At 40.2% G+C, this 25,213-nt stretch overlaps 3 protein-coding genes across 3 annotated transcripts in view; all 3 read left to right on the top strand.

The window, feature by feature from the left end:
- The window catches only part of espl1 (extra spindle pole bodies like 1, separase), a 16,898-nt gene extending 14,702 nt beyond the window's left edge, over positions 1-2,196 (top strand). The window contains exons 31-32 of the mRNA XM_061689032.1: positions 1,441-1,605; positions 1,805-2,196. Of these exons, the coding sequence (XP_061545016.1) occupies positions 1,441-1,605; positions 1,805-2,006 (367 nt within the window). The 3' untranslated portion in view covers positions 2,007-2,196. The remainder of the gene's footprint in view (positions 1-1,440; positions 1,606-1,804) is intronic.
- A 2,523-nt stretch (positions 2,197-4,719) lies between these two features.
- On the top strand, positions 4,720-9,552 carry pfdn5 (prefoldin 5). The gene is made up of 6 exons (XM_061687711.1): positions 4,720-4,798; positions 5,087-5,189; positions 6,714-6,745; positions 8,476-8,550; positions 9,051-9,156; positions 9,358-9,552. The coding sequence occupies exons 1-6, from the start codon at positions 4,733-4,735 to the stop codon at positions 9,429-9,431; spliced, it is 456 nt and encodes a 151-aa protein (XP_061543695.1). The 5' UTR covers positions 4,720-4,732; the 3' UTR covers positions 9,432-9,552.
- A 3,158-nt stretch (positions 9,553-12,710) lies between these two features.
- Positions 12,711-25,061, top strand: larp4ab (La ribonucleoprotein 4Ab). The gene is given in 16 exon segments (XM_061687634.1): positions 12,711-13,065; positions 16,264-16,402; positions 16,544-16,778; positions 16,865-17,001; positions 17,277-17,380; positions 17,569-17,679; positions 17,843-17,896; positions 18,342-18,554; positions 18,944-19,038; positions 19,947-20,058; positions 20,060-20,160; positions 20,266-20,317; positions 21,779-21,943; positions 22,028-22,155; positions 22,227-22,389; positions 23,015-25,061. Coding segments are annotated over 16 exon segments (2,196 nt in total). The 5' UTR covers positions 12,711-13,062; the 3' UTR covers positions 23,399-25,061.
- Positions 25,062-25,213: the final 152 nt, after the last annotated feature.

The raw sequence follows: 25,213 nt of genomic DNA, 5'->3' as shown, positions 1-25,213 counted from the left end.
ATATCCCCAAAACATGCGTGGTAGGTTGATTGAAGACTCTAAAATTGCCCGTAGGTGTGAATGGTTGTTTGTTTCTATGTGCCCTGCGATTGGCTGGCGACCAGTTCTGGATTTACTCCGCCTCTCGCCCGAAGATAGCTGGTATAGGCTCCAGCACGCCCGAGTGAGGATAAGTGATAAAGAAAATGGATGGATGGACATTTTCACATGATAATCATTCACAACACTCTTCACTCACACTTGATCTCTGCTCAACAATGTGTCGATCACAAACGCATCTTTTCTCTCTGTTAGCAGCTAGCGAGCTAAGCTAACTAGCGTTTAAAGGCTTAATGCATGGCGAGTGCCCCGAGTCACACACACCATCTTGACTGATAATTTCTTGATCTTCTCCTTCTCATCTAGTCATAATAATGATAATACATTATACTTATATAGTGCTTCACACTCAAAAAACTCTTTACAAATGCACGTTATTCATTCACGCCACAATCACACTTGGTGTTGGTAAGTTACTTGTGTAGCTGCCTTGGAGCAATCTGCCCATCCACCAGACACATGGTCTTAAATGTCAAGTGCTTAAAAACCACCACACACACAGTGGTGTCTTGTCCAACCACTAGGAGCAGTACAGAAATGAGTGACAAGATGTGGGGGTGTGGAAAATGAAATGAAGAAAGAGACTAAGAAGAATTTAGTGTTGTAGAAGAAGTTAGAGTTGGGGGAAGCTAATAGATGTCTAACTGGAAAATAAAGCAAATTAATACATCTACACCTCCATATAAAGTCTGCCTTGCGTAACTCCAATGTTATTTCCTAGTATCGATATATTTTTATAAAGATCGAATGCCTGAATATCAAAATAAATAAAGTAGGTTGTGTGAGCTCTAGACAGGTGTAGCCTGGGAAAAGGAACAGAAAACATTGTGTATATTTGCAAGTGTAAGTCATTTTATCTGGGCTTGTTTCTGAAGGTTCTAACATGTTTTCCTCATAAGGAGTGGAACTTCCTGGCACATTCCCCCCCCCCCTACTCAGAGTATAAGATGGATAGCGCTTCTTTGTTTAGAGAGACCCTGCACAGTTGTGCAACTTGTAAAAAATTCTCCAATGCATTGTTACTCCTTGCCATTAAATGACAGACAACTGTCCAATGGGTCACCAGGATCTTCATTGGTCTTTCCACATATAAAAGAACTCACAATTGGTTGGTATGAACACTTGGCTAATATTTTCCCCCAACTTTAACAGATGGAATCGATTACTTTTTAAAACTGTTTAAATCAAAATTTTCGTTCGAAAGGCTAACTTGTCGTGCACAGATCGATCCAGTTGGATAGTAAGAATATAAATTAATACAGCGATATAATTATTAATCATTGCACCACTAACTATAACCTTGTCTTGTGTGTTATGTGCTCCACCCTTTCAACACTTCAGTTATTTGGGGCATGGTGCAGGTGCACGATTCCTTGACAGCCAGGTGGTCCTGATGCGACCGATGAGAGCCGCCTCTCTGCTGATCGGCTGCAGCAGTGCTGCTCTGGCTGTACGGGGGGATCAGGAGGGGCAAGGCATCATCCTCAATTATCTCATAGCGGGCTGGTGAGACAATAGATTGCCTTTTTACAATTACAATTGATTGATTTTACTTACAATATGAAATTGCAAAAGAAGGCTGGTACTGCACAATTTTACTCTATTGTAGAACACAGGATTTACAATGCAAAATACCCTTTGTGTAAGATGTTAAGACACTAGGTTGCGAAATGTCTCTTTTTTTTTTTTTTTTTTTATTCCTCAGTCCCTTTGTTTTGGGAAACCTGTGGGATGTAACGGATCGGGATATTGATCGCTTCACAAAAGCCTTGCTGGAATCCTGGTTCTCATCAGAGTCTGGGAGTGCCCTGCTGGATTACATGGGCCCTTCACGTCAGGCCACACACCTGAAACACCTCATTGGAGCCGCACCTGTGGTCTATGGTTTACCAATCCAGCTGCGGTAGTGGAAGCCATTCAGCTACTATTTAGGATGACATGCATCTCTTCTATGAAGCATATATATTTTTGTGAGCTGGTCTTTTATTTCAAGGGTATTAAACTTGACACACACACACTTTATTTAGAATTGTTTTGTAATTGTGAAGAACTGCTATTTTACTTAATTTATAACCACTGTTGTTAAGTAATGGTTACTGAAGCCTTTGTTTTTTTTTTTGTTTTTTTGTTTTTACTTTTGTCTTTTTAATGCACTTTTAATTGGTGCTGTCTGCCCCAGACAGCACCACCTTTACAAATGTTAAATAAATTTAGACTGAGAGTGACTGCTAAATCCACTACATATAGTGCCAACATAGACATTTAATTTCATTTTAATTCATATTATAGTTTGAAAGTTACAGCAAGTTGATAATGAACCCCTAAATTGAATTTGTTTTGGTTTGTTTTTAGATGGGCTGAGTACATTTTTGATTCAATTGTATATAGCCCTTAATCACAAGAGTCTTCAAAGGGCTTCACAGTTGACAGATTGATGACGTCTCCTGTTCTAATTTGTCTCCAGTAGTTGGAGCCGCTCTACTACGACAACAGACAGCCATTTGGAAAATCACTGAGCAATGAAAGGTTACCAGTATAATGCTGATACATTTTGTGCGAATGATGCAGAGTCCTCTAGCAATTTAGAGCAGTTTCAAATGACTAATAGAGTGATAATCTGGTACAGTGAGAATTGTGACAATGTTGCAGATGCTACCAAGGCACACGAGTGGCCAGTATTATTCAACAACAAATATGCAAATAGTGCAGAGTGCCGAGAATCACGAGACTACTAGATTGAGTTCATGAATAATTTATCGAAGTGGCTTCAAGACAAAATTGGCAGCATGTTACAATGGAGTTGTAAGTTTTCAAGAAGTTAATGGAAAGAGGGAAGAACCTGTTGGAATGTTTTAGTTTGCATGTTCGATAGCGCCTACCTGAGGGAAGGAGCTAGAAGAGGTGGTGACTGGGATGTGGAGGGTCAGAGGATTTTGCATGCTCTAGACCTAGAGCATTTAAATCAGTGAATCCCAACCAACGTGCTGCACCAACTGTTCTGCGTGAGATCATCAGGTTTACCACAGGAAACTTAATTGGTATAAAAATGATCTATTCCCTACTAATGTAGCTTTATATGCACCCATTGCCATTTGGCGAATGCCATTTGAGCATTTATTCAATATCCTTTATATTCAGTTTAATGTCCATGAACTAGTAAACATTTTGTCTTCATTAAAACAATTTAGCGCACAACTCGAAACAATTCCCCCACCACTACTGTGACATTTCTACACACTAGAAGGACATCATGTCACCAGTGATGCATCAGGTATATGTCCATGCTGCTGCTTACAGGACACCTGGACACACACTCACTAGCTTTTGTTTCCACACTTGTGTATGGAAAATGAATTGAGAAAGTTGACCCTAAACCGTGAGACTATGAACAGAATAGGTTTTATGTTTGATCTAAACATGCCAAGTAGGGAAAAGTTTAAGAATTGGAAGGTTCCATCCGTGTTTGTCACTTGACTAGGTTTATGGGATGTTGAAGGGCTTAGCGGTAGATGTTACAGATAAGGAGATGAGGCTTGATAGCACTAAATGGTTGGGAAGGCAAATGAAAAAGGGGGATTGATCAATCCTAAAGAGTTGTTGACAAGTGTAATGTACCTCTGTCTGTCGCTCGCGCTCTCTTTCTCGTCTGTTTTTTTTGTTTGTTTGTTCCCCCCCCCTCACAGCCTCACCTGTCTTGGTCTCCATGACTCCTCCTTGTCTGTATGAAGGGAGGGCAAAGGTGATAAGTGTATGTGCATGTGTGTTCACAACATAGTGTGGTCAGTTTTAACAAAAGCTAGTGTGTGTCCGAGCGTCCTGTAAGCAGTAACATGGAAATATACCTTATAGAGGCAAAACAGCATTAGTTGACATCTGTGTGCTACTAGTACTACTAGCAAAGCAATAGATGATTAACTTGTGGAATTTTAGTAGTACTGATAGCATGCACTTGTTAACTTAGTCCAGTTTGGCCTAACATGTAGTTGTCTTACTAATATGCCAATGTTGTTATGCCCTAATGCTGGATGTCAATGGTACGTTTGGAAATTCACTCCAAGCGCGATCTCTACACTCCGTAGTGTTTGGAAACTCAGAGCGTTGTTGGGATGTGGCGTTCCTTTGTTCAGAGCACCACACTCTAGGATTGCCGGAGCGCAGAACGAGACGTTTACAAGCAGAATTGACACATTCAATATGAAGGACGCACTGACGTATCCCTGCCAATGGCCAACACGCTCGTTCGTAAATTCATTGCAAATGAAGCGAGCTCTGCCTCTCTGAACACTGCATTAGCAGAGCGCAGTGAGAGCGTCAGATTGAATTTCCGAACGTACCCCGAATAAAAGCTCAAACGGCTTTGCATCGCCATTCATGGTACAAAATAATACAGAAGCTTTGTGCTCAAACAGGTAAGTACATTTGAGACGAGAGTTGTTTCAGTTTGTATTCATGTTGCAACATATTTCTTTGGTGCTGTGGCTCAGACATGGTTGGGGACACTGATTTAAATGAATACACCAACGTGTAAATACTTGAGCTGCAAGCCCTCAAACCTCCTCTGGGGGCGTCATTTTATACAAAAGAACACCCATCTTCTTGAACCGGAAGCAATCACTAACTTTACACTCCCAACATGGCGATCAATCTTGCGGATCTGTCGCTTCCTCAGCTTGAGGGACTAAAAAGCCAGTTAGACCAGGCAAGAATACTTTCGTATATTATTGTTGCCTGTAAAGTCAAATATTGTTTTTATATTGCCGGTAATCGAAATGAATACACATTGTGAGAGGGTTGTTGTTTGACGTAGCATGCGCACGCTCTATCAGCATGAACCCCTCTCTTTTTACCGTTAACATCCACTATTTAAAGCTAAATAAGGCATGCCATCTGAGACATATGTACATGTAACAAATGAATTTCATTGTCTAAGTGTTGTTTGCTTGGGGACAGTATTGACACTCTTGTGCGACATTTTAATATTGTGCAGGAGATTGACTTCCTGACGTCCTCAATAAGCCAGCTCAAAGTTGTCCAGGCGAAATATGTTGAAGCAAAAGATAATTTGAATTCACTAAACAAAAACAATCAAGGTGGGTGGAATGTATTTTCCAAATCTGTACTTTAACACATCATAGTTGTCGTTAAAGTTTGGCCAACGTCAGCTTTTCAAAACAAAATTGATTAGAACTGGCAATGATGAAACCAGCTCTCCAATGAGCATGCACTAATCACAAAAAGTTAGGGATATTCATCTTATCTGAAAAATTTCAGGATGAACCTAAATTGCGCTATAACCTTAACAGGCAAACTTAATTTGTAGAACTTTTGAATGCACAAGTCCAGCGGTCCAGTGTTTCAATACTTTTTACACAACTTGCTGTTCTCTGTCCACCATCTCATGAACTATCTAACAAGGAGCTGTACGGCAACATTCACAACTGTTTGAAGGATCACCTGCAGAATGTCATCAGCAAGTTGCGACAGAGATACAGAGAGGCTACAAGAGTGTACATCCTTTTAAATGTTTTTATTTATTTTATTTTATTTTTTTAAATCAAACACCTCTTGTGAATTTTGCCATTCAGCTCCTTGTTAGAGAGTTCATGAGTTGCTGGACACTCAAATTGACATTCAAGTCCAACCAAAAAACAAACCCTAATTTCAGATTTGAATCACAACAAATAACATACTACTTACTTTTTTTCTGACGAGCTGCAACTGCTGCCACGCCGCATTTCCTTTAAAAAAAAAAAATAAGTAAAATTCTTAACTATTAGTTAGCCTTTAAGGCCGACATCATTTGGACTTACTATGCCGAGTTTCTGCGCATGTACGCAGCTGTAGCTAATAGCCTACCACTGAGATGCCCGCGGAAGGAGACATCCAATAGACTAGCACAAGGAGCCGCACAGATGTTCACAACAACCGAAGCCGAAAAAGAGCCGTTGCTGAGGTGGCCGGCGACCGCGGCAGAATCAATGGGAGGAAGTTGATCCTACACAGCGTTGCCAGATGACGAGAGCCAGCCGGCTAGATAGAAAGGAGGCAGCTGTTTTAAGGCAGCAAGGATTTATGGCACCGACAGGGGCAAAACCAACCAGGGGTTCTACCTTTTGCCACAGTATGGCGAATGATCCTAGTTCAGGTAAGCCGTTTTAAACTAAAAAGAAAAACTTTAAACGGATGGAGAAGCTGCTGCCAAAACTTGGCAGTGTACTCGCTTTCCGGTTCAATAGATAGTGTTCAACTAGTTAAATCAGATTTTTCATTTGTTGGACTAATATTTCAAAATGGTACAAGGAATAACGATTAAATTCTGATTTGGAAGCCATTCGTTACTGTCAAAATGAATAGCGAATCGGGATTTAGAGAGTGAGTCAGAGCCCTAGAGAACCAACAAGATGTGCAAGAGTACTGAAAAATTAAACGTGCATTCAAAAGTCAAATTAGGTTTACTGTGCATTTTTGGTTCATCTTGGTGTTTTACCCAAAAGCTGAATATCCCAAACTTTCTGAGTACAGCAGTGTAATAATTATGTAATTGCATCTCAAATTGGGTGACTATTGCACAAGTTTTGGTGTTTACAGACTGTCTCTTTTCTCTCGTCATGCAGGAAAAGAATTACTCGTCCCTCTTACAAGTTCTGTATCCTTGAGTTGTATTCAGCACCAGAGGTGGGTCGTAATGTGCTACATTTACTCGTTACATTTACTTAAGTAACATTTTCCATAAACTGTACTTGTTAGAGTACTTTAAATGTGCCGTACTTTTTACGTGAGTATTTATGTGACGAAGGATTGATCCTTTTACTCCGTTACAATGATCGACATGCCATTCGCTACATTATCCATTCCTCCGTGTGCGCGTCTATTTTTAGACTCCATCTTCGACTTCCGCATAGGATGCCCGTTGCACCAATCAGACGACACAAGGCAATCACATGACTGCGCACGTTGCCTTTGCGAACCAATCAAAATTAGTCATTTTTGGGGGACCCGCGTGAGTGTTCACTTTCCAGACCCTGAAAAACAACAGCTTTGTCATGCAGCTCTTAAATTGTGACTTCCCAAACTATTTCAGCCGACTTCTAACTTGAGGATTCCTTGTGTGTTTTTTGGACATACTTGACAAATAAAGATGATTCTGATTCTGAGAAAACATCTTGCGGTAAGTTGCAGAAGTTTGAACTTTGAACGCCCTGTTTACACCGATGTCCAGTGGTTGGAGTTCCTTCGTCTAGCCTCCTGGAATGATGGCATGCTCAGAGTTATTGCAATCAAGTCGAATGGTGACTGTAGAGACGCTTCTTTGCTCATGAATCCATTGCTCGAGTTGGTCTTCCAACTCGGGCCACCTCGCCTTGTTTCCGCGGAAACTCAGCTTTGTCTTCTTGACTTGGCAAAGCTCGTTTTCCTGCTTCCTCCACTTGCGAACCATGGATTCGTTGATCTTGAATTCTCTCGCGGCTGTTCGATTCCCATGTTCCTCCGCTTAACTGATAGCTTGCAGTTTAAACTGTTTCGTAAGCGTGTCTCTTCGTAGGTGCCATTTTCGGGGGTCCTTAACCAAACAGATGTTGTTTTGCACAGTGCACATACCGGCGCTATATACCTACTGGGGGGTGCCTTTAGCGTCCTCTTTCATGCGCACCCTTCCCCCTTGAACGTCTGCATGCTGTCCTCAGTCACGTCCGCCTTTCCTTTATATAAGCAGACTGTCGGCAGGAAATGCTCCCAGTCAGTCAAGTGGAGCGCTCATCAAAGTCACACATCATTTACAGATTTTGGAACTTGGTGCACACACAAGGCGCGCCGCATTATAAGGCGCTCTGTCCATTTTGGAGAAAATTTAAGACTTTTAAGTGCGCCTTATGGTCGTGAAAATACGGTACTCAAGTTACTTGAGTAATTTTTCATTAAGTACTTTCTTACCCTTACTCAAGTAAATTTTTGGGTGACTACTTTTTACTTTTACGTTTACTTGAGTCCTATTATTCTAAAGTAACAGTACTCCTCCTTGAGTACAATATTTGGCTACTCTACCCACATCTGTTCAGCACCAGCACTTTTGTTATTTTATGCTACTTGTATAATAAGTATTTATAGTCTGCCAAGATCTTTTTTTGTGGCGAAAACATGTTTCATTTGAACCATGTTTCCATTTTCAACATGGATCAATCTGCCGTTTTGGTTGTTATCGATGGGTTGCTGTGTTAACTTTTTAATTAGGGGTATTTTAATGTACTTTCATCTACGTATGAATTTGAAGGAATTAATTATACAATTTCAGAAGATGCTCAGTGGATTACATTTGTTTTAGAATGTGTTTCATATTTTGTCTCTGAGGGGCATTATCCTTGACAAGACTTGTTCTAGATGTATGTGCCTGGAACATTAAATGATGTGGAGCATGTTTTAGTGGATGTCGGGACAGGATATTATGTTGAAAAGGTAAGTAGGTGCTTTTAATATATTTCTGTGCGTTATGTTCAGTCCAGAGCAGGGGTGTCAAACTCATTTTTGTCACGGGCCACATCGCAGTTATGGTTCCACTCGAAGGGCCGTTATGGCTGCCAACCCATATGAATGCGTGATTGCCTCATATTATTACATATACACAAATTAATGGATAATTGCTTTTCAAATCAAAAGCCAGTAAAATCTGCTTGTTCAACTACAGTATGAATCAGTTTTATTTTAAAAGTGGGGTTGGAAACAAAAAAATACCTGCAATATCTTAATATTTTTAAAAGTGAAGCCAATTTGGAATTTTGGTATTTTAGCAAGAAACACAAAGTCAATGCACACTGTCGCAAGCCACATAAAAGGACATGGTGAGCCGGATCTGGCCCCCGGGCCACCAGTTTGATACCTGTGGTCCAGAGCATCCATTATGAGCCTAATTTAAAACTGTAAACTTAAGGTGTAACCTGTATTTGCCTTTCCTATAGAATGTAGCGGATTCAAAGGCCTTCTTCAAACGTAAACTAGATTTCCTGACAAAGCAGATAGAGAAAATTCAGCCTGCGCTTCAGGAAAAACATGCCATGAAACAAGGTGAGTCCACCAACACTCTTCACAAATGTAAGAGTAAACACCAACTGTGAACCTTTAAAAACACTGTTTGGTTTACACTACTTTCTTGACTTGGTTATGTGTGGCCTGGGTCCCATTCTGTAATTAATTCATTGTGACAGAGTAATAGCCTAATTTGAACCCATACTTGCTGACAGAGTTTGTGTCTTTGGTGTCTTGCAGCTGTGATTGAAGTCATGAACGTGAAGATCCAGCAGCTACAACAGAGTAAACAGGCTTCCAGCACCAAGGCATAATCATGACAACACTTAAATTAGTGCTTTACTGTGTGTGTGTGAAAGAACTGTTCAAATGTCCTGCACTAACCTAAATGAAATCTTGTCGCACAATTTGGGAATAAAGAAGCAGTGAACCTAACTTGGTATTTTTCCCCAATTTTTTCCCCATTTGTAAGTTGTCCAGCACACTGGTTTGGTATTTTAACGTCAAAGTCAACGTTTCCTTTCAGCAAGATTGCTCTTCAGAGTACAGTATATCCTCTGAAGAACTGTAAATTGAATGTAATGTTCTACACCACGGGTAGGCTTAAAAATCAAAAGCAGAAAAGCTTGTCCAACCTGGGTTCTACATGGTTTTGTGGTGTGTGTGTGTATTTTCCTCTCTCTCAGCAGCATGATTGTGTGTTCTACTAGAATAACACTCAGTAGAGCAACACAACCTGATCGATCCGCACCGAAGGGTACACCTTTATTGACCATTTGTACGTTCTAGTGTAAGTCAACTGAGGTTCCGATCTTGATTGATTGGTAATTTATACCAGCCATAAAGATTTTTTTCAAATCAAGTTTAGCTTCAAATCCTCATGTCATCAACCCTTAGTTATGCTCATTAGCACAGCATACACAGGAAGTCCACTACCCAGGTTTTCCGTTCACGTGACATTCTGCATGTAGCGAGCGGGTTTAGTCTGATTATCTCTCAGAATGTAGGCCTGATACACACAAAGATTTTTCCACTCTTAAAATATATCTTTATATGCTTAAAAAAAAATCGGGCATTCAACAGTTTGGTCGTAATGTGTGTGGTGTGTTCCGAGAATCTCAAGTTTCAACAAAGCAGACCAAACACACATTGCACCGCCAATCTCAAAGTCTCGCGTGATCACAAAACCAAAGAAGAAAAAACTATTCCGGTTACGTGTCGATGTTTCCCGAGTGTTTCCGAAGGTTGCCGGAGCCGAGAGCCTTGTAAAATGGCAACGTTCTCAAAAAGCGATTTGCTTTGGAAAATACTTCTAACCCCTTTTATACATAAAACGACATCGGATAAGACAAATGTGTTTTCATTTACGATCGCTTCCGTATTCGTCAGTCTTGGGTGCTTCTTTGATTGGCTCCATTCTGTCTACGTCACCATTCTTGGCGTCATGACTCGGAAGAAGTCGGCGTCCCGCACACGCATGAAGAGTCCTTCATTCATTCATTTTTCGTACTCACTAGGGTCGCGGTCATGGTGAAGCTGGAGGTTAAGGGTCCAGAAATCATTCAATGTGACAGTTGTGACTTCATTGGAGCTATTTTGACAATACAAGGCGTTCTCAGTTTACAACGGAGTTCCATTCCTGGCGTGGCGACATAACTTGAATTGGTACGTAAATCAGAATGTGTTGTATCTATCAATACAATAGGCGAGTCATAATTACAGTAAATACAGTTGCAAGTATGTGAACCCTTTAGATTTCAGTAATTTGCTCATTGAATGTTATATGATCTTCGCCAGAGTCACAACAATAGACAGTTTTCTTAAACTATTACCACACAAACAAACAAAATTCTCATCAAACTGGAAAAAAAATTCCTAACATTTGCTAATTATAACAACAACAACACACATTTTCAATGGGAGACACGACTGCAAGCAGGCCAGTCTAGTACCCGCACTCTTTTACTACGAAGCCACGCTGTTGTAATGTGCAGAATGTGGTTTGGCATTGTCTTGCTGAAATAAGCAGGGGCGTCCATGAAAAAGACTTTGCTTGGATGGCAGCATATGTTTCTCCAAAACCTGTATGTACCTTTCAGCATTAATGGTGCCTTCACAGATGTGTAAGTTACCCATGCCATTGGCACTAACACAGCCCCATACCATCACAGATGCTGGCTTTTGAACTTTGGGTCCATAACAGCCCAGATGGTTCTTTTCCTCTTTGGCCCGGCGGACACGACGTCCACAATTTCCAAAAACAATTTGACCACAGAACACTTTTCCACTTTGCATCAGTCCAGCTTAGATGAGCTCGGGCCCAGAGAAGCCGGCGGCGTTTCTGGGTGTTGTTGATAAATGGCTTTTGCTTTGCATAGGAGAGTTTTAAGTTGCACTAACGGATGTAGCGCCGAACTGTATTTACTGACATTGGTTTTCTGAAGTGTTCCTGAGCCCATGTGTTCATATCCATTACACATTGATGTCGGTTTTTGATGCAGTGCCACCAAAGGGCTCGAAGGTCATGAGTATTCAATGTTGGTTTTCGGCCTTGCCGCTTACATGCAGTGATTCAGGGAAGCTCCTTTTATACCCAATCATGGCACCCACCTGTTCCCAATTAGCCTGTGTGGTGTTTGATGAGCATTCCTCAACTTTCTCAGTCTTTTTTGCCACCTGTCCCATCTTTTTTGGAACGTGTTGCAGCCATAAAATTCAAAGTTAATGATCATTTGCTAAAAACAATAAAGTTTCAGATTGAACATTAAATATCTTATCTTTGTAGTGTATTCAATTAAATATAGGTTGAACATGATTTGCAAATCATTGTATTCTGTTTTTATTTATGTTTAACACAACGTCCCAACTTCATTGGAATTGGGGTTGTAAAACAATGATCAACGTTTTCGCTATTTTCTGACACGTTACGGACCAAACCAGTAACTGAATCATAATCAGTTCATGGAAAAAATAAGTCAGTTTAATCCATTACAAAAATAATCGTTATTTGCAACCGTAGTATGTATAACCTGCAACTGGCATGTTGTTAAACCTGAAGCAGCCTCAGAAGGTAGTAGCCCTTTGCATTTATCAATACTCAAGAAGTAGCTCTTTTTCAAAAAGGTTGGAGAGTACATCACTCCTTCTCGTGTGCTATTGCTTAATCGTTTTTATTTGCTTTTATTTAAGTATTGAACAATACAAAAGAAACAACAATCGATGAATAAACAGTAATTGGAAAACAAGATTTTGCAAAAAAACTTTAATGCAAAATAATGTTAATTATTCGATTACTCAACGGAATGAATAATTAATAGAATGATTGATTAAAAACATATTTGGTAGTGACAGACTTAAATCTCAATCAAGGTCTGAACCGTGGTTGACTTCTTAACATCATGTCGTCATCTGCAGACTGTGTTTCTAGCCCCCCCCCCGACGACTGCAGTCCTGGGGGGGAGTGGGGGAGTAAACTACGCCCCCCTCATTGGAGAAAACACTTAAAATATGACAATAAATAAGAATTTTTGTTTGTTGTGTTTGTTCTCATATTGGCCGTAGATGTCGCTATGGAGGCGAAGTGCCGCCTTGCGTAGCTGCCGGTCGCGACTCGCGAGCAGAGGACGCAGCTGTCACGCGCTGCACCAACAGTCCATCGAGGCCAATCGGTTCAAATGAGGATTTGGTCTTAAAATGGGAATTAATTTATAATCCTAAACAAGTAAAATAGCCATTCGTGAACTTTAAGTCGTAGCCTGGCGTGTATCGTGCTCCTCGTGTTTGGGTTCGGCGTGTTACCGGGGAGACTGTAGTTGAGAAAAAATTCCACACTCTGAAGAAGTGTGGTGGTTGTCTTAAGAGCATCCTTAAGGAATCTAAAAGCACTTGGACATTGTTTTACAACTGCGAACTGAAGCGGGCGTCGTCATAATATCCAATCCAAACATGGTAAGTTTTTGGCCTAGCTAGTACGTTAGCTAACGTGCAACAACCTGTTCCTCCTTTTTAGTACATCACCCGAATCGCACTTAAACTGCCAGAATGTTCTAGTAACGTTAATACCAACAGTCTTCTCTTGTAGGTGTTTTTATAGTTACGATGATGATTTTTGTGTACTATTCCGTCCCCGTCAAATGCCCAAATGTTTAACCTTTAAAATGGTGAACAACAAGTCACGGTCAACTAGTAAACAGAAGACTGTTAGCTAGCCATGGCGGCTATTTATGCTTCACCTGTCTTTAGATGGCGTCTTAAACCAACTGTCATTTGTCGACCACGTCTAGTTTGTGTATGTGTGCGTAATGTGACATGACTGCGGTCTTTTAACGGTTTCTTTAATCTTTTTGGATTTGAAATATATGCGTAATGTGCAGCGGTTAGCAGGCCGACACGTGACTCGCTGTGTTAGCTGTTATACAACTGAAGCTAAGCGGCTATCAAAGACAGCCGAGCGATGAAGGTTACGGTGTGACATAAGGCGGTGAATAAAGTGCCAGCTCAGTTCCGAGTTTAACATGGACGCAGTCAAGATATTTGCTGATTAACAAGGCCGCGCGGATTCGTTTACGCGTCCTTGCGTAGACATTTGGAGTTTTTTTTGTTTTTTTTAACGTCAGCGCCACGTGCTCCGACGCGCTCCACAACAGCAGTGCTCCGCGCCTTAGACAAAAAAAAGAGGCAGCGTTCGAGCACAATGTGGCCTCTCAATTGGGTCTCGTCTTTAATTTAATATAGATTGGAATACATTCTGTAGTTTTGAAATAAACACAATGCTTATTTGAATGACGTCGGCACACACGCCCGGTTTGAAGTCAGGCTGGATGAAAGGCTTGCGTGGTGAATGGAGCCTGCGGAGACCAATGAGGCTCAGGCTTGTATACGCGTTGTAGTCGTGCGAACCAAACCGGATTATTGGATTTCAGGTTTATGAGCCTTTGCCTTACGGTCTCTTTATGTAGACGGCGGACGCGGAATGTGGATGGCATCTTGCCGAGGGGATTGGTTACACTGAAAAATGAATACTTGAAATATAACTTGGTGTAAATTCAGTGGTATCTGAATGGTATGTAGCGTTACCTGAACATATGGCACACTGGATGTTTTTTATTTTATTTTATTTTTTTTTAATTTTTATAAATTTGGAATTTGTTCCCTGCTGTTTGGTAATCATACTTTTCTGTTTTAAGTATATAGATTGCTAGTTTGAAGTTACTGCTATAGTATTGTGTGTACAACCCCAATTCCAATATAGTTGGGGTGTTGTTAAACATAACAGAATACAATGATTTGCAAATCATGTTCAACCTATATTTCATTGAATACACGACAAAGACAAGATATTTAATGTTCAAACTGATCAACTTGATTGTTTTTAGCAAATAATCATTAACTTTGAATTTTCTGGTTGCAACACGTTCCACAAAAGCTGAGACAGGTGGCAAAAAAGACAGAAAGTTGAGCAATGCTCATCAAATGCCTGTTTGGAACATCCCACAGGTGAAAAGGCTAATTGGGAACAGGTGGGTGGCATGATTGGCTGTAAAAGGAGCTTCCCTGAATTGCTCAGTCATTCACAAGCAAAGATGGGGGTTCACCTCTTTGTCAACAAGTGTGTGAGAAAATAGTCGAACGGTTTAAGGACAATGTTCCTCAACTTACAATTGCAAGGAATTTAGGCATTTCATCATCTACGGTCCATAATATCATCAAAAGGGCAGTCGTGGACCAATGGTTAAGATCATCGCCTGCCACTGTGGGGGGGGGTCTAGGTGCAAGACCCCAACTGTACCATCCGCCAACATCCCCCGCACTCACGACTGTGGTGTCCTTTAGCAAGACACTGATACCCTGAAATGCTCCCCGGGCGCTTCAGCTGCCCCCTGCTCCAGTGTGTTCCATCAACATGTCTGTGTTCACTGTGATGGGTAAAATGCAGAGAACAAATTTCATGTGCATGCATGCATTTTCATGACAATACAGGTGATTCTAAAAGATTCAGAGAATCTGGAGAAAGCACTGCATGTAAGCGGCAAGGCCAAAAACCAACATTAAATGCCCGTGACCTTCGAGGCCTCAGGCAGCACTGCATCAAAAACCGACATCAATGTGTAAAGGATATTGCCACATGGGCTCAGGAGCACTTCAGAAAACCAATGTCAGTAAATACAGTCCAGCGCTACATCCATAAGTGCAACTTGAAACTGTACTATACAAAGCAAATGCCATTTATCAACAACACCCAGAAACGCCGCTGGCTTCTATGGGCCCCAGCTCATCTAAGATGGACTGATGAAAAGTGTTCTGTGGTCCGACGAGTCCACATTTCAAATTGTTTTTGTAAATTGTGGATGTCGTGTCCTCCGGGCCAAAGAGGAAAAGAACCATCCGGACTGTTACGGACGCAAAGTGCACAAAAAAAACGTCTTTTTCATGGACGCCCCTGCTTATTTCAGCAAGACAATGCCAAACCACATTCTGCACGTGTTACAACAGCGTTTCTTCGTAGTAAAAGAGTGCGGGTACTCGACTGGCCTGCCTGCAGTCCAGACCTGTCTCCCATTGAAAATATGTGGCACATTATGAAGCATAAAATACGACAACAGAGACCCCGAACAGCTGAAGCTGTACATTCAGCAAGAATGGGAAATAATTCCACCTACAAAGTTTCAACAATTAGTGTCCTCAGTTCCCAAACGTTTATTGAATATTGTTAAAAGAAAAGGTGATGTAGCATAGTGGTAAACATGGCCCTGTCCCAGCTATTTTGGAACGTGTTAGCAGCTATAAAATTCTAACTTAATGATTATTTGCTAAAAACAATCAAGTTTATCATTTTGAACATTAAATGTCGAACATGATTTGCAAAGCATTGTATTCTGTTTTTATTTAACACAACGTCCCAACTTCATTGGAATTGGGGTTGTACACACATACATATACACACAACCCCAATTCCAATGAAGTTGACGTTTTGTTAAACACAAATAAAAATGTGTGTGTGTATACATGCGTGTATATATGTGTGTGTGTGTGTGTGTGTGTGTGTGTGTGTATATATATATATATATATATATATATGTGTGTGTGTGTATATGTTTATTTCATTTTATCTGTGTTACAAACTGTGTATTTCTTTTAATATTGTAGGTCACCACAAAGGAAACGGTTCTGAACCCTAATGCCAAAGTGTGGCAGGAGATTCCTGCCCACCAGAATGATATCTCGGAGGGGACAGATAATTCCTCTTCGCTGCATACCTATTCTCACAATCCTGACATGACTGAAGGTATACATTTTTGTCTTGTCACAATAGTCTTCCAAATTTAGTCCCACCACGGAAGGGTTATGGCATTGATTGACAAAAATGGAAATCAATGTATTGCTTTTGTGAAAATGTTGATATCCTGTCTTTCACCTCCCATATTAGAGTACCCTGATGTTCTCTCTCCCGCGGGAAAAGGATGCGACTCTGACTTTCCTGACAACACTGACTATGCCTGTGTGCCAACAGAGGACAGTGTGAATGATACTGACACATTTGATGTAGGGTATTTAGCTATTAACTCCCAAAGTGAGTCAACTGTTGATGTCACTCAAGAACCACCGATATCAGAGAGTTTAAGAGAGTCTTTAAAGAAAAAATTGGAGTTCTGCTTTTCAAGGTGGGTTCTCTGACTGCGTAGAAATGGATATGTATGCATTTCCTCTCCCATATTGCATTCAGATCTTAAGAAACTTGTTTTTCCAGACAGAACCTATCAATTGACCAGTTCCTGATATCGGAGATGGACTGTGATCAGTTTATTCCAATCTGGACCATAGCATGCATGGAGGAAATCAAAGCCCTCACCAATGACATGGATCTCATTGTGGATGTACTGAGAGGTACCAGTTCTATATAAAAAGTGCATTGTTAAATTTGATATACAAATTATAACTTTTGGGGGGGTTCTATGTTGTTAAAAAATGCTGGCCATGTCTTAGTTAAATTTGTGCACCCCCATTAAATAAATGGGAAATTGTCCAAACATTGTTGCAACTTTTACCTTCACCACTTTGCTTGTAAATGTTGAACTGAAACTCAGATCATTGATGAATGAACAAAGTATCTCGGTGATTGCTTTGGATGGTTTTATTTTCATCTTTGGTCTCGATTACAGAATCGCCATTGGTTCAAGTTGATGAGGCTGGAGAGAAGGTTCGTCCAAATCACAGTCGCTCCATTATTATTCTGCGAGAGGTGCCAGAGACTACACCAGTTGAGGTAAAGATGACCCGATATTGCAAATAAAGTACTGTCATTTAAAACTTTAATGCTTCCCACACTTTTAACCTCTGGTATTATATGTCCTTGCATAGATCAATATTTGTTTGGGAATTTTTTTTTAATTGAAATTACATGTTGGTGATAATGCGACGAAAGCTGTATAACATGTTTTGCAAATGTTGCAGGAGGTGGAGAATCTTTTTAAAAGTGAACAGTGCCCAAAGGTGTTAAGTGCTGAATTTGCACACAACAGCAACTGGTACATAATGTTTCAGTCTGATATGGATGCACTTAAGGTATACAGTTATTTTTATTATTTGAGATTTTCTAAATTTATTTTTAAAGCATCATTATTTATTTTAATTGCACAAAAATTGCCTTATAGCAAATGACACTTTAAAGAATATATGGGGGAAACCTACTGCTTGTTTCAAGTGTAAGAATCCTTTCTCTCTTCAGGCTTACAGATATCTACGGGAAGAAGTGAAAGTGTTTCAGGGGAAGCCAATCATGGTAACTTATGCGCATTACTTGATAAGCAAGTCTATTGTCTACTGCTATTTTTGTCAAATGCAACTCATTAGAGACAAGGTGTTTATTTTTATTTTTTATTTTTTATTTTTTTCCTGTCTATTAAATGTCATTGTTATGACCCCCCAGTGATGATCAGTATCGCGCTTGGAAGGACCCAGATGCACTGACACTGGCTGGGGAGAAACTTTGCTTTTTTGTTTTTTCTCTCTTGTTCTGTTCTCTCCATCTTCATCCCTCTTCTCCCACTGTTTCTCTTATCCCACCTCACCACCCCCTTCCTAGTCAGGCCAGTGTTTTATGGCCTAATGACCGTGAGATTATGAGATCTGAGGGGAGAAAGGCGACAGTTATAATTTTATTACTGGAAATGCTGATGATTCACACGTTTAAAAACTCTAATCTCGTCATTGTTTAATCATTCCAGGCCCGTATCAAGGCAATCAACACATTTTTCAGTAAGCCGGGCTTCAGTAGTGTGGACCCCAGTGTGTACAACCAGCAGGCCCAGCCCCACGTTGCATATGGCTCCCCTTTATACATGCCGCAGGTGTACAGTGCTCAGCAGCAATACCCAGTCTATCCGGCCCTGGCCCAGTCCTGGAATGCTACAACAATGCCTTACTTTGAAACACCTCTGGTAAGAGCATAAGATTGATTGATTCATTCAGTCTGTTTAACTTTTGTCTGTCAGGTAAGGCAAATGTGAATAGGTTGTTATTTGCAATGCTGATGTGACTGCAGAGTAAAATGAAAAATAGAACAATATAGCAGCGTAAAACAAAAATCAAAACAAGCAAACAATCTAAACGAACAATCTACAAATACACCTGTGACAGTGGCACAGTTACATAATTGCATTATTTCATAGCACATGATGAATTAATTGTTCTGAACAGCTTTTAAAAAAGGTGGAGCAATCATGTATATTTCCCCCTCACTATTTAAACGATGAATGAACATGTACAGTATGTGACAATTTATACTGTGATTTTAATTTGCTTTCACTCTTACCACTGTGGCACCCAGGCACCATTCCCTAACAATGGATTCATGACTGCGTACAACAGTGGGGGGAACTATAAAGCAAATTCAAGCAGTAATCTACCTGTGTGCAGGAACCGGTAAGTGAAATTCATGATTACAAGATGACTCTGTTTTTGGGGTTGAAAAATTAAAAATCTTTTGTGGTCGACTGTAATGTGATGGAAGTCAATCAATCAATTATGTCATTGATATTTTTTCAGCACAGTTCAGCGGACCCTCACCTTTTTTGATCCTCAAACTGGTTTCATGTAGACATTTTGACAGACCGGCATAGAAAAAAATAAAAACAAATGATTAAAAAATACTGAATGTAGTGGGACCCTTGCACAGTGTTTTTTCTCTTCAAGGAGTCGGCCATTCTCATCTTAGGTCCCATAGCGTGGTGTTTTGTAAGATGGAGCAGAGTAACCAGAAAATTTAACATTTCTGTCATTCACTGTTTACATTTCAGTTGTGCTTTTATTATATTTGGGGATAGATTGCATGTTTTGCAAGTGACATAAGATTTTGGTGACAAAGATGGAGCGTCGTACTTCTTCCCCCGTTTCTCGCTACCAATCCTGTGGTCCTGTTGGTATGAATATTTTAAGATTAGCCGTGATGAGAGTATCTGAAGATAGCCAGACTAACGGCGATTCTTATTCACAACAATTTTATTTTCGGAATCTCCGACCCACTCAGCTGTATGAAGACTGTTGCCGTGTGGGCTGGACATATCGTTGCTCAAGAGCATGATAGTCTGGTAATGGTAGCAGGCTGGCGAGTTGAAAGTCCTCTGTAAATTAAAGATTTGAAGACGATATGTTTAGAGGTGATTAGTTGACTTTGAGCTTTAAATGTCGATGCAAATTAAGTTGACTAATCGGTTCAACCCCTCCTCTGTTTAACCTCAATGTCCTATTTTTTTCTTGATAACCCTCTTGTGTGCTGCATGTGTAACATTCAGATATACTGCTAAAGAAATGGGTCTTTTCTGTGTTCCTAGGAATCATTTAAAGGGACAATTGAGGCCTGGTGACCCGCTCACATCCCCGCTAATGGCTCCTCCAGCTCTGATGGATGGCCTGTTGAGACCATTGACCTCACAGCACCTTCAGGACACCTGGGACCTTGATTGCCACCACTTCAGCTAGCCTGCCTTCCCTAACCCCTAAAAACACCATGTCCAAAGGGGATCTATGCGGAGATGGACGAGCTAGGTTTGTTAATGTCATCCTGTTCATTCACTTTATTTTACAATGTCAGTGTACCCACTAAATCTTTGCCATTTCTTTCATAATGTCCTTTTCCCCCCTTTATTTCAGGACAAATAACTACAAGGGCATGAGGAGAAAAAGAGATGATGAACATACTATGGTCAGTAACTTTTTTTTTTTTTTTTTTAAACTTTTTATTAGACTTAAAATACATACAAACCACAATTTCATTGAAATTGGGATGTTGTGTAAAATGTAAACAAAAACAAGATACAATGATTTGCAAATCCTTTTCAACCTATATTCAATTGAAAAAAACTACAAAGACAAAATATTGTTCAAACTGATAAACTTTTTTTCACTCATATGTATGTATTTATTCACTCATTTTAAATTTGAAAACAATTGAGCCTTCCGGGGATGCTCCTTTTATACCCAATTGTAACACTTATGGCTGGATCAGACTAAGAGACAAATTTGGTCTTTCACGTAGCACTATGTCAGACTACTGCTGTAAAATCTTGTCGTATCTCGGTCAGCCACTGGCAACACCACAAAACATTTATGATACCACCGTATCCTGTGTTTTATTATCACTGGCCTTTATCTTGTTAAAGCAAACACTGTTGGGGAGGTGGGACCAGAAAACGTGCCACCGGTAAACGTGACTGGGTACACTGTTACCGTGGCGAAGGTAACACTGGATCGCTCCAATGTATTGGCTTTGGGGGGGGGGGGTGAACTAAAAGAGGAAAAACCTCTCCCAAGCACCGTGTTCTCACCGGTGCTTGGGAGAGGTTGTTTTGGGATGTCCATTCAAGGGAGGGCTTGAGGTATGTTCACATACTTTTAAGCCTGCTTGCAAGCAGGCAACAAAACATGTAGCCCAGCAAGCGAGTGCTAGCACTAACGTTTGTACGTCAACATGAGGGCGTTCTGTCGAATCATGCTCTAAAACTTCGGTAATCATTGGTTTGTGCGCTTGAATAAATGTTGACAAGGGTGACCTATTATGTTGACAACGGAAAGCAAGGGAGACAGTATGGCAGTCACAATACGCATCCTATTGGGTGACCTCAAGGAGCGCTGTCGGAGAGTTGCCGTTGATATATTACACTGCACGGAAGAAATAAAAAAAAAAAAATCTAACATGCTAGACTTTTCATTTTGGCGTCGTAAGGCAATCGTAGGACCAATTTGTTGGTTGTGGATAATGTCACACTATGAGAAGTTTTGTCGTTCCTGACAAAATATGTCAGGCCCGATCTTGGAACTAGCAAATCGGGCCAATATCGGGGATAAAATCCTATAGTCTGATCTTGGCATTACCTGTTTTCAATTATCCTGTGCACCTGTACAATGTTCCAAATAAGTGTTTTTATTTTTTTAAGCATTTCTCAACTTTTGTTGCCCCTGTCCCAGCTTTTTTGGAACGTGTTTCAGGAAGCAAAAAAAATCACAATAACATTCTTAGTTTGAACATGAAATCTTATCTTTGTAGTGTATTCAATTTAAATACATGTTGAAAAGGATTTGAAAATTATTTGCATTTTACACAATGTCCCCATTATATTTGAATTGGGTTTTGTAGTCTAAAACGTTGCCTAAATTCATATTGCAGAAGCCTAGTCCTGTGACAGAAGTTGAGGCACCACCTCCACCAAATTTTGACCTGGCAGGTTCCAATTTCCCTCCATTGCCAGGATGTGTGGTTAGTGTAATGGAAGAGAAGACACCAGAAATGCGTTTGTCTGATGTTGTACGTGGTCTAAAAGTAACCAGTAAGGTAACTAGTGACCTCTCTGATAACCAACTTCTACCTGGAGGCTCATGTCAACTCTATCTTTACCCTCTTCTGTACTCTTCCAAGGTTGTATGCAACAAGGTAAATGAAAATAAACCTTCAAACATCTCAGAACCTCTAGCTCCAAGTCCTGTTAGCCCAGATGTGACATCTTGTGCAGTGGCAACACAAAAACCAGCCCAGCCTGTTACAAGGTAGCGTTTTCCTCATTACCTGGTGTTTAAAATGAATACAATAATTACATATGTAATTCCTTGTTTTTTAGCATTTCTTCACCAGTCAAGGAGATGGGTGAGGCCAACATTCCTATTCCAAAGGAAAAAGTGTCATCGTCCATCAAGCCTGTTAATCCAACAGAACACGCTCCTTCCACCTGTCGCTACACGGTCTCTGAAGTAGCAACTCCCCTGTTTCACACCTCAGAACAGGTGAAGACCCTCTTCTCACTTGGGGAAGCTCTTTGCAATATCAACTCTTAGCCCCCTACTAATTAATGATGCATCCTTTTAACAAAAACAAAGGCAAAGTAGTAGAAATGTCAGATTTTGAATATATGCTCAGATTTCAGAAGGGGGTCCATTTGTGTTAGTCATTTAAAAATGCAGTAATGTCCAAAAGTCTCAGACTTACTGTGATACTTAATGTAAGAATGAGTGCTGATAGATAATCAGGGCTCTAGAGTGTGACCTAATTTCTCAATGGTACGCCAAAAAAAAAGTCATGCAACTGCACCTAGCCATTCGAGGGGGGAAACAAAATCTTAGTAACTTTGAAAGAAGGCACACATTATATCCATTGTGGTCTCCTAAACCAGAGATAATGAAATGCCAGGAACAGTGATGTCAAGCTTTAAATATCGATATGGAGTAATGAAGTCGACTAATTGGTTGAACCTCTCATGTACAGTGCTTAACATAAATGAGCACACCCCAACAGAAATTAACAAAAACTGGGTGTATTCATTTATGTTGAGTGGTGTGTGTTATAGGTAATCATGGTATAAAATGTTTTAGCTTGACATGTATTGATTTATTTTCTTACCTCTCTAACCAGGAGCCAAAAAAGCTGAGCTACGCAGAGGTGTGCCAGCGGTTGGCTAAGGATGGACCACCAGCACAGACACCTTCTCCGGTTCCCCCTGCCTCTACGGTCATTCAGCCCCTTCAAGAGCTCAAGGTTAACAGAGGGGAGGAGCCACGTGCCAATAACAGGCATGCTGCAGATAAATCAGAGAAACGTGGAGACCGCTGCCCTCCTCGTCAAGCCACGCGCACATTTTACGGCTTTAATCGATCCACCCGAAATGGAGGTGCGGGGCTGAAGATTTGGGAGCATCCCAGAAACACGGGGGGAAACTCAGGCAAACCCTTGTCCCCTCAGCGTGGAATGAGGAGGAGTGGCAAGGAACAGAACATACCCCCAAGGTCACCAAAATAACTGAACAACCTTGAAACCATGATAAACTGAGACACAAACGTGTAAATATTTAATGTATGCATATTTTTTTTAAAAAGACTGTAAATAGGAATATTTTAGGTTTAAGATGCTTCTGACGGAAGAGTCTTGTGTGAGTTTAATTTCTTAAATGGTGCATCAGCTCTTATCTTCTGGATTATCACAGCAGTACTGCCTAATTTGTTTTACTTTTTATTTTTATAAACCTTACTCATTTGTGTAGTGTGAGTGGCTGGTCAATCTATTGCGGTTACAAAAAATATGTTTATAACATCCCCAACAACTAAAACAATACTAGTCCTTCATTATCTGAAGTCTAGCATGTAAAGGCTGATATATTAGCAAGAGGAAGTGAAGCTGAATTAGAGATGGTAAAATCAAATACAAAAATCGAGATACCTTTGTTTGAGCAACAGAATTTAGAAGTTGTAATTTGTTCCTGCCAGTGTTGTTACTGTAATTTGTCTGGTGGAGGCATTGGAGACAAGCAACTGTCATAATTGCAAAGTCTTTCAGCCTTAGTGAGTTTGTCTTTCACTACTAGTTGGTTTCCAGTTATGGAATAAAACAGTAGCTGTCAACTTCTGAAACAAGGTTCCATGAACTGTAAATGCTTATGGACTTCAGTATTTTGCTTATATTGCTTTTCCACTAGGATATCGCTCAACGCTGGGTTGCGGTTTTAATGGCAGCTTTGTAAAGTTCAAATACAACAACAGTGGCATTCTCTGAGTGTTATGTACATTGGTGATTAGCATGCAGTCACATCTTTTCTTCCATTGATTTGTGCGACGAGGATGTTTTCGTGGGCAGCAAGTTAAGGAAATACTCTGGAAAATGACTTTTCCCGATTATGGTCAAATGCAGAGTTATTTAATAGCTTTGAGTGAGCTTTTGTTGGGTATTGGCACATAGCAAGCTGCTTGATGTGTCCAGTTCTCCCATTTTGCTTAACAGACCACCACCAGTTATGTACCTTCATTGAACAAAGTGTGACCCAATACTTGGACTAACATGAAACCCGGATTATGAATAAAATGCATATTGATAAAACATTTCATGTAAAAGTAATCAACTTGTTTGTTAGGTGTGGCTGTACATTTAAATAGCCTTTGATTACTTTTGACTATTGAATGAATGTTTTTGATGGCATACCACTTTTGTTTGGTTTTATGTGATAGCTAAGATGTTTTTTTCCCCCAGTAATAAGTGTCTTGTGTTATTTCAGTGTTTAACTTCAGATTCTGTTGAATATTTGTAAATAGCCATAGGTGTTAGCAGATAAATATTTTGAACTTAATCAAATTGACTTTCGAATCAAATTAATGGTCTTTTTTTAATCTTCAGTATGTAGTCTGGTAGTGCAAGTGGGCTTGTTAATAACGATGCAAGGTATGGAGTTAAAACTTTTCAAAATAGTCCAAATCATTTGGTTTTGTCTTCTGTTTCGGATTTAGAATCATGTTAAAGCAAACAAGTGCCTTATTGTTTCATTTGAAGTGTACCCCATCATATCTGAATCGTCTGTTATGTCTTACACTTGTCACTATGAAACATTTGCATTTGTAAATTGAAATTACACACTGGTATGAGATGTATAATTTTTATTTTGGAGCTCAATGAATGAAAAGATTTTTAAAACGTTTCTGATTGTGCTTTCACACTGTATGATTTTGGGTTAATCTACAATGATTGGCTAACGTTTGAACTGTATCACGTCATTGTTATTGACTTTCCTGAAAGATCTGTGTAAATGTAGTTAAAACCACAAATGCCGTCAATGGGTGGTGGTTACAT

This window comes from Phycodurus eques, chromosome 10 (assembly GCF_024500275.1).
Source record: "Phycodurus eques isolate BA_2022a chromosome 10, UOR_Pequ_1.1, whole genome shotgun sequence".
In the NCBI taxonomy this organism is placed as follows: Eukaryota; Metazoa; Chordata; class Actinopteri; order Syngnathiformes; family Syngnathidae; genus Phycodurus; species Phycodurus eques.
Note: the sequence above shows the minus strand (reverse complement) of the source record. Positions and strands in the feature narration are given on the sequence as shown.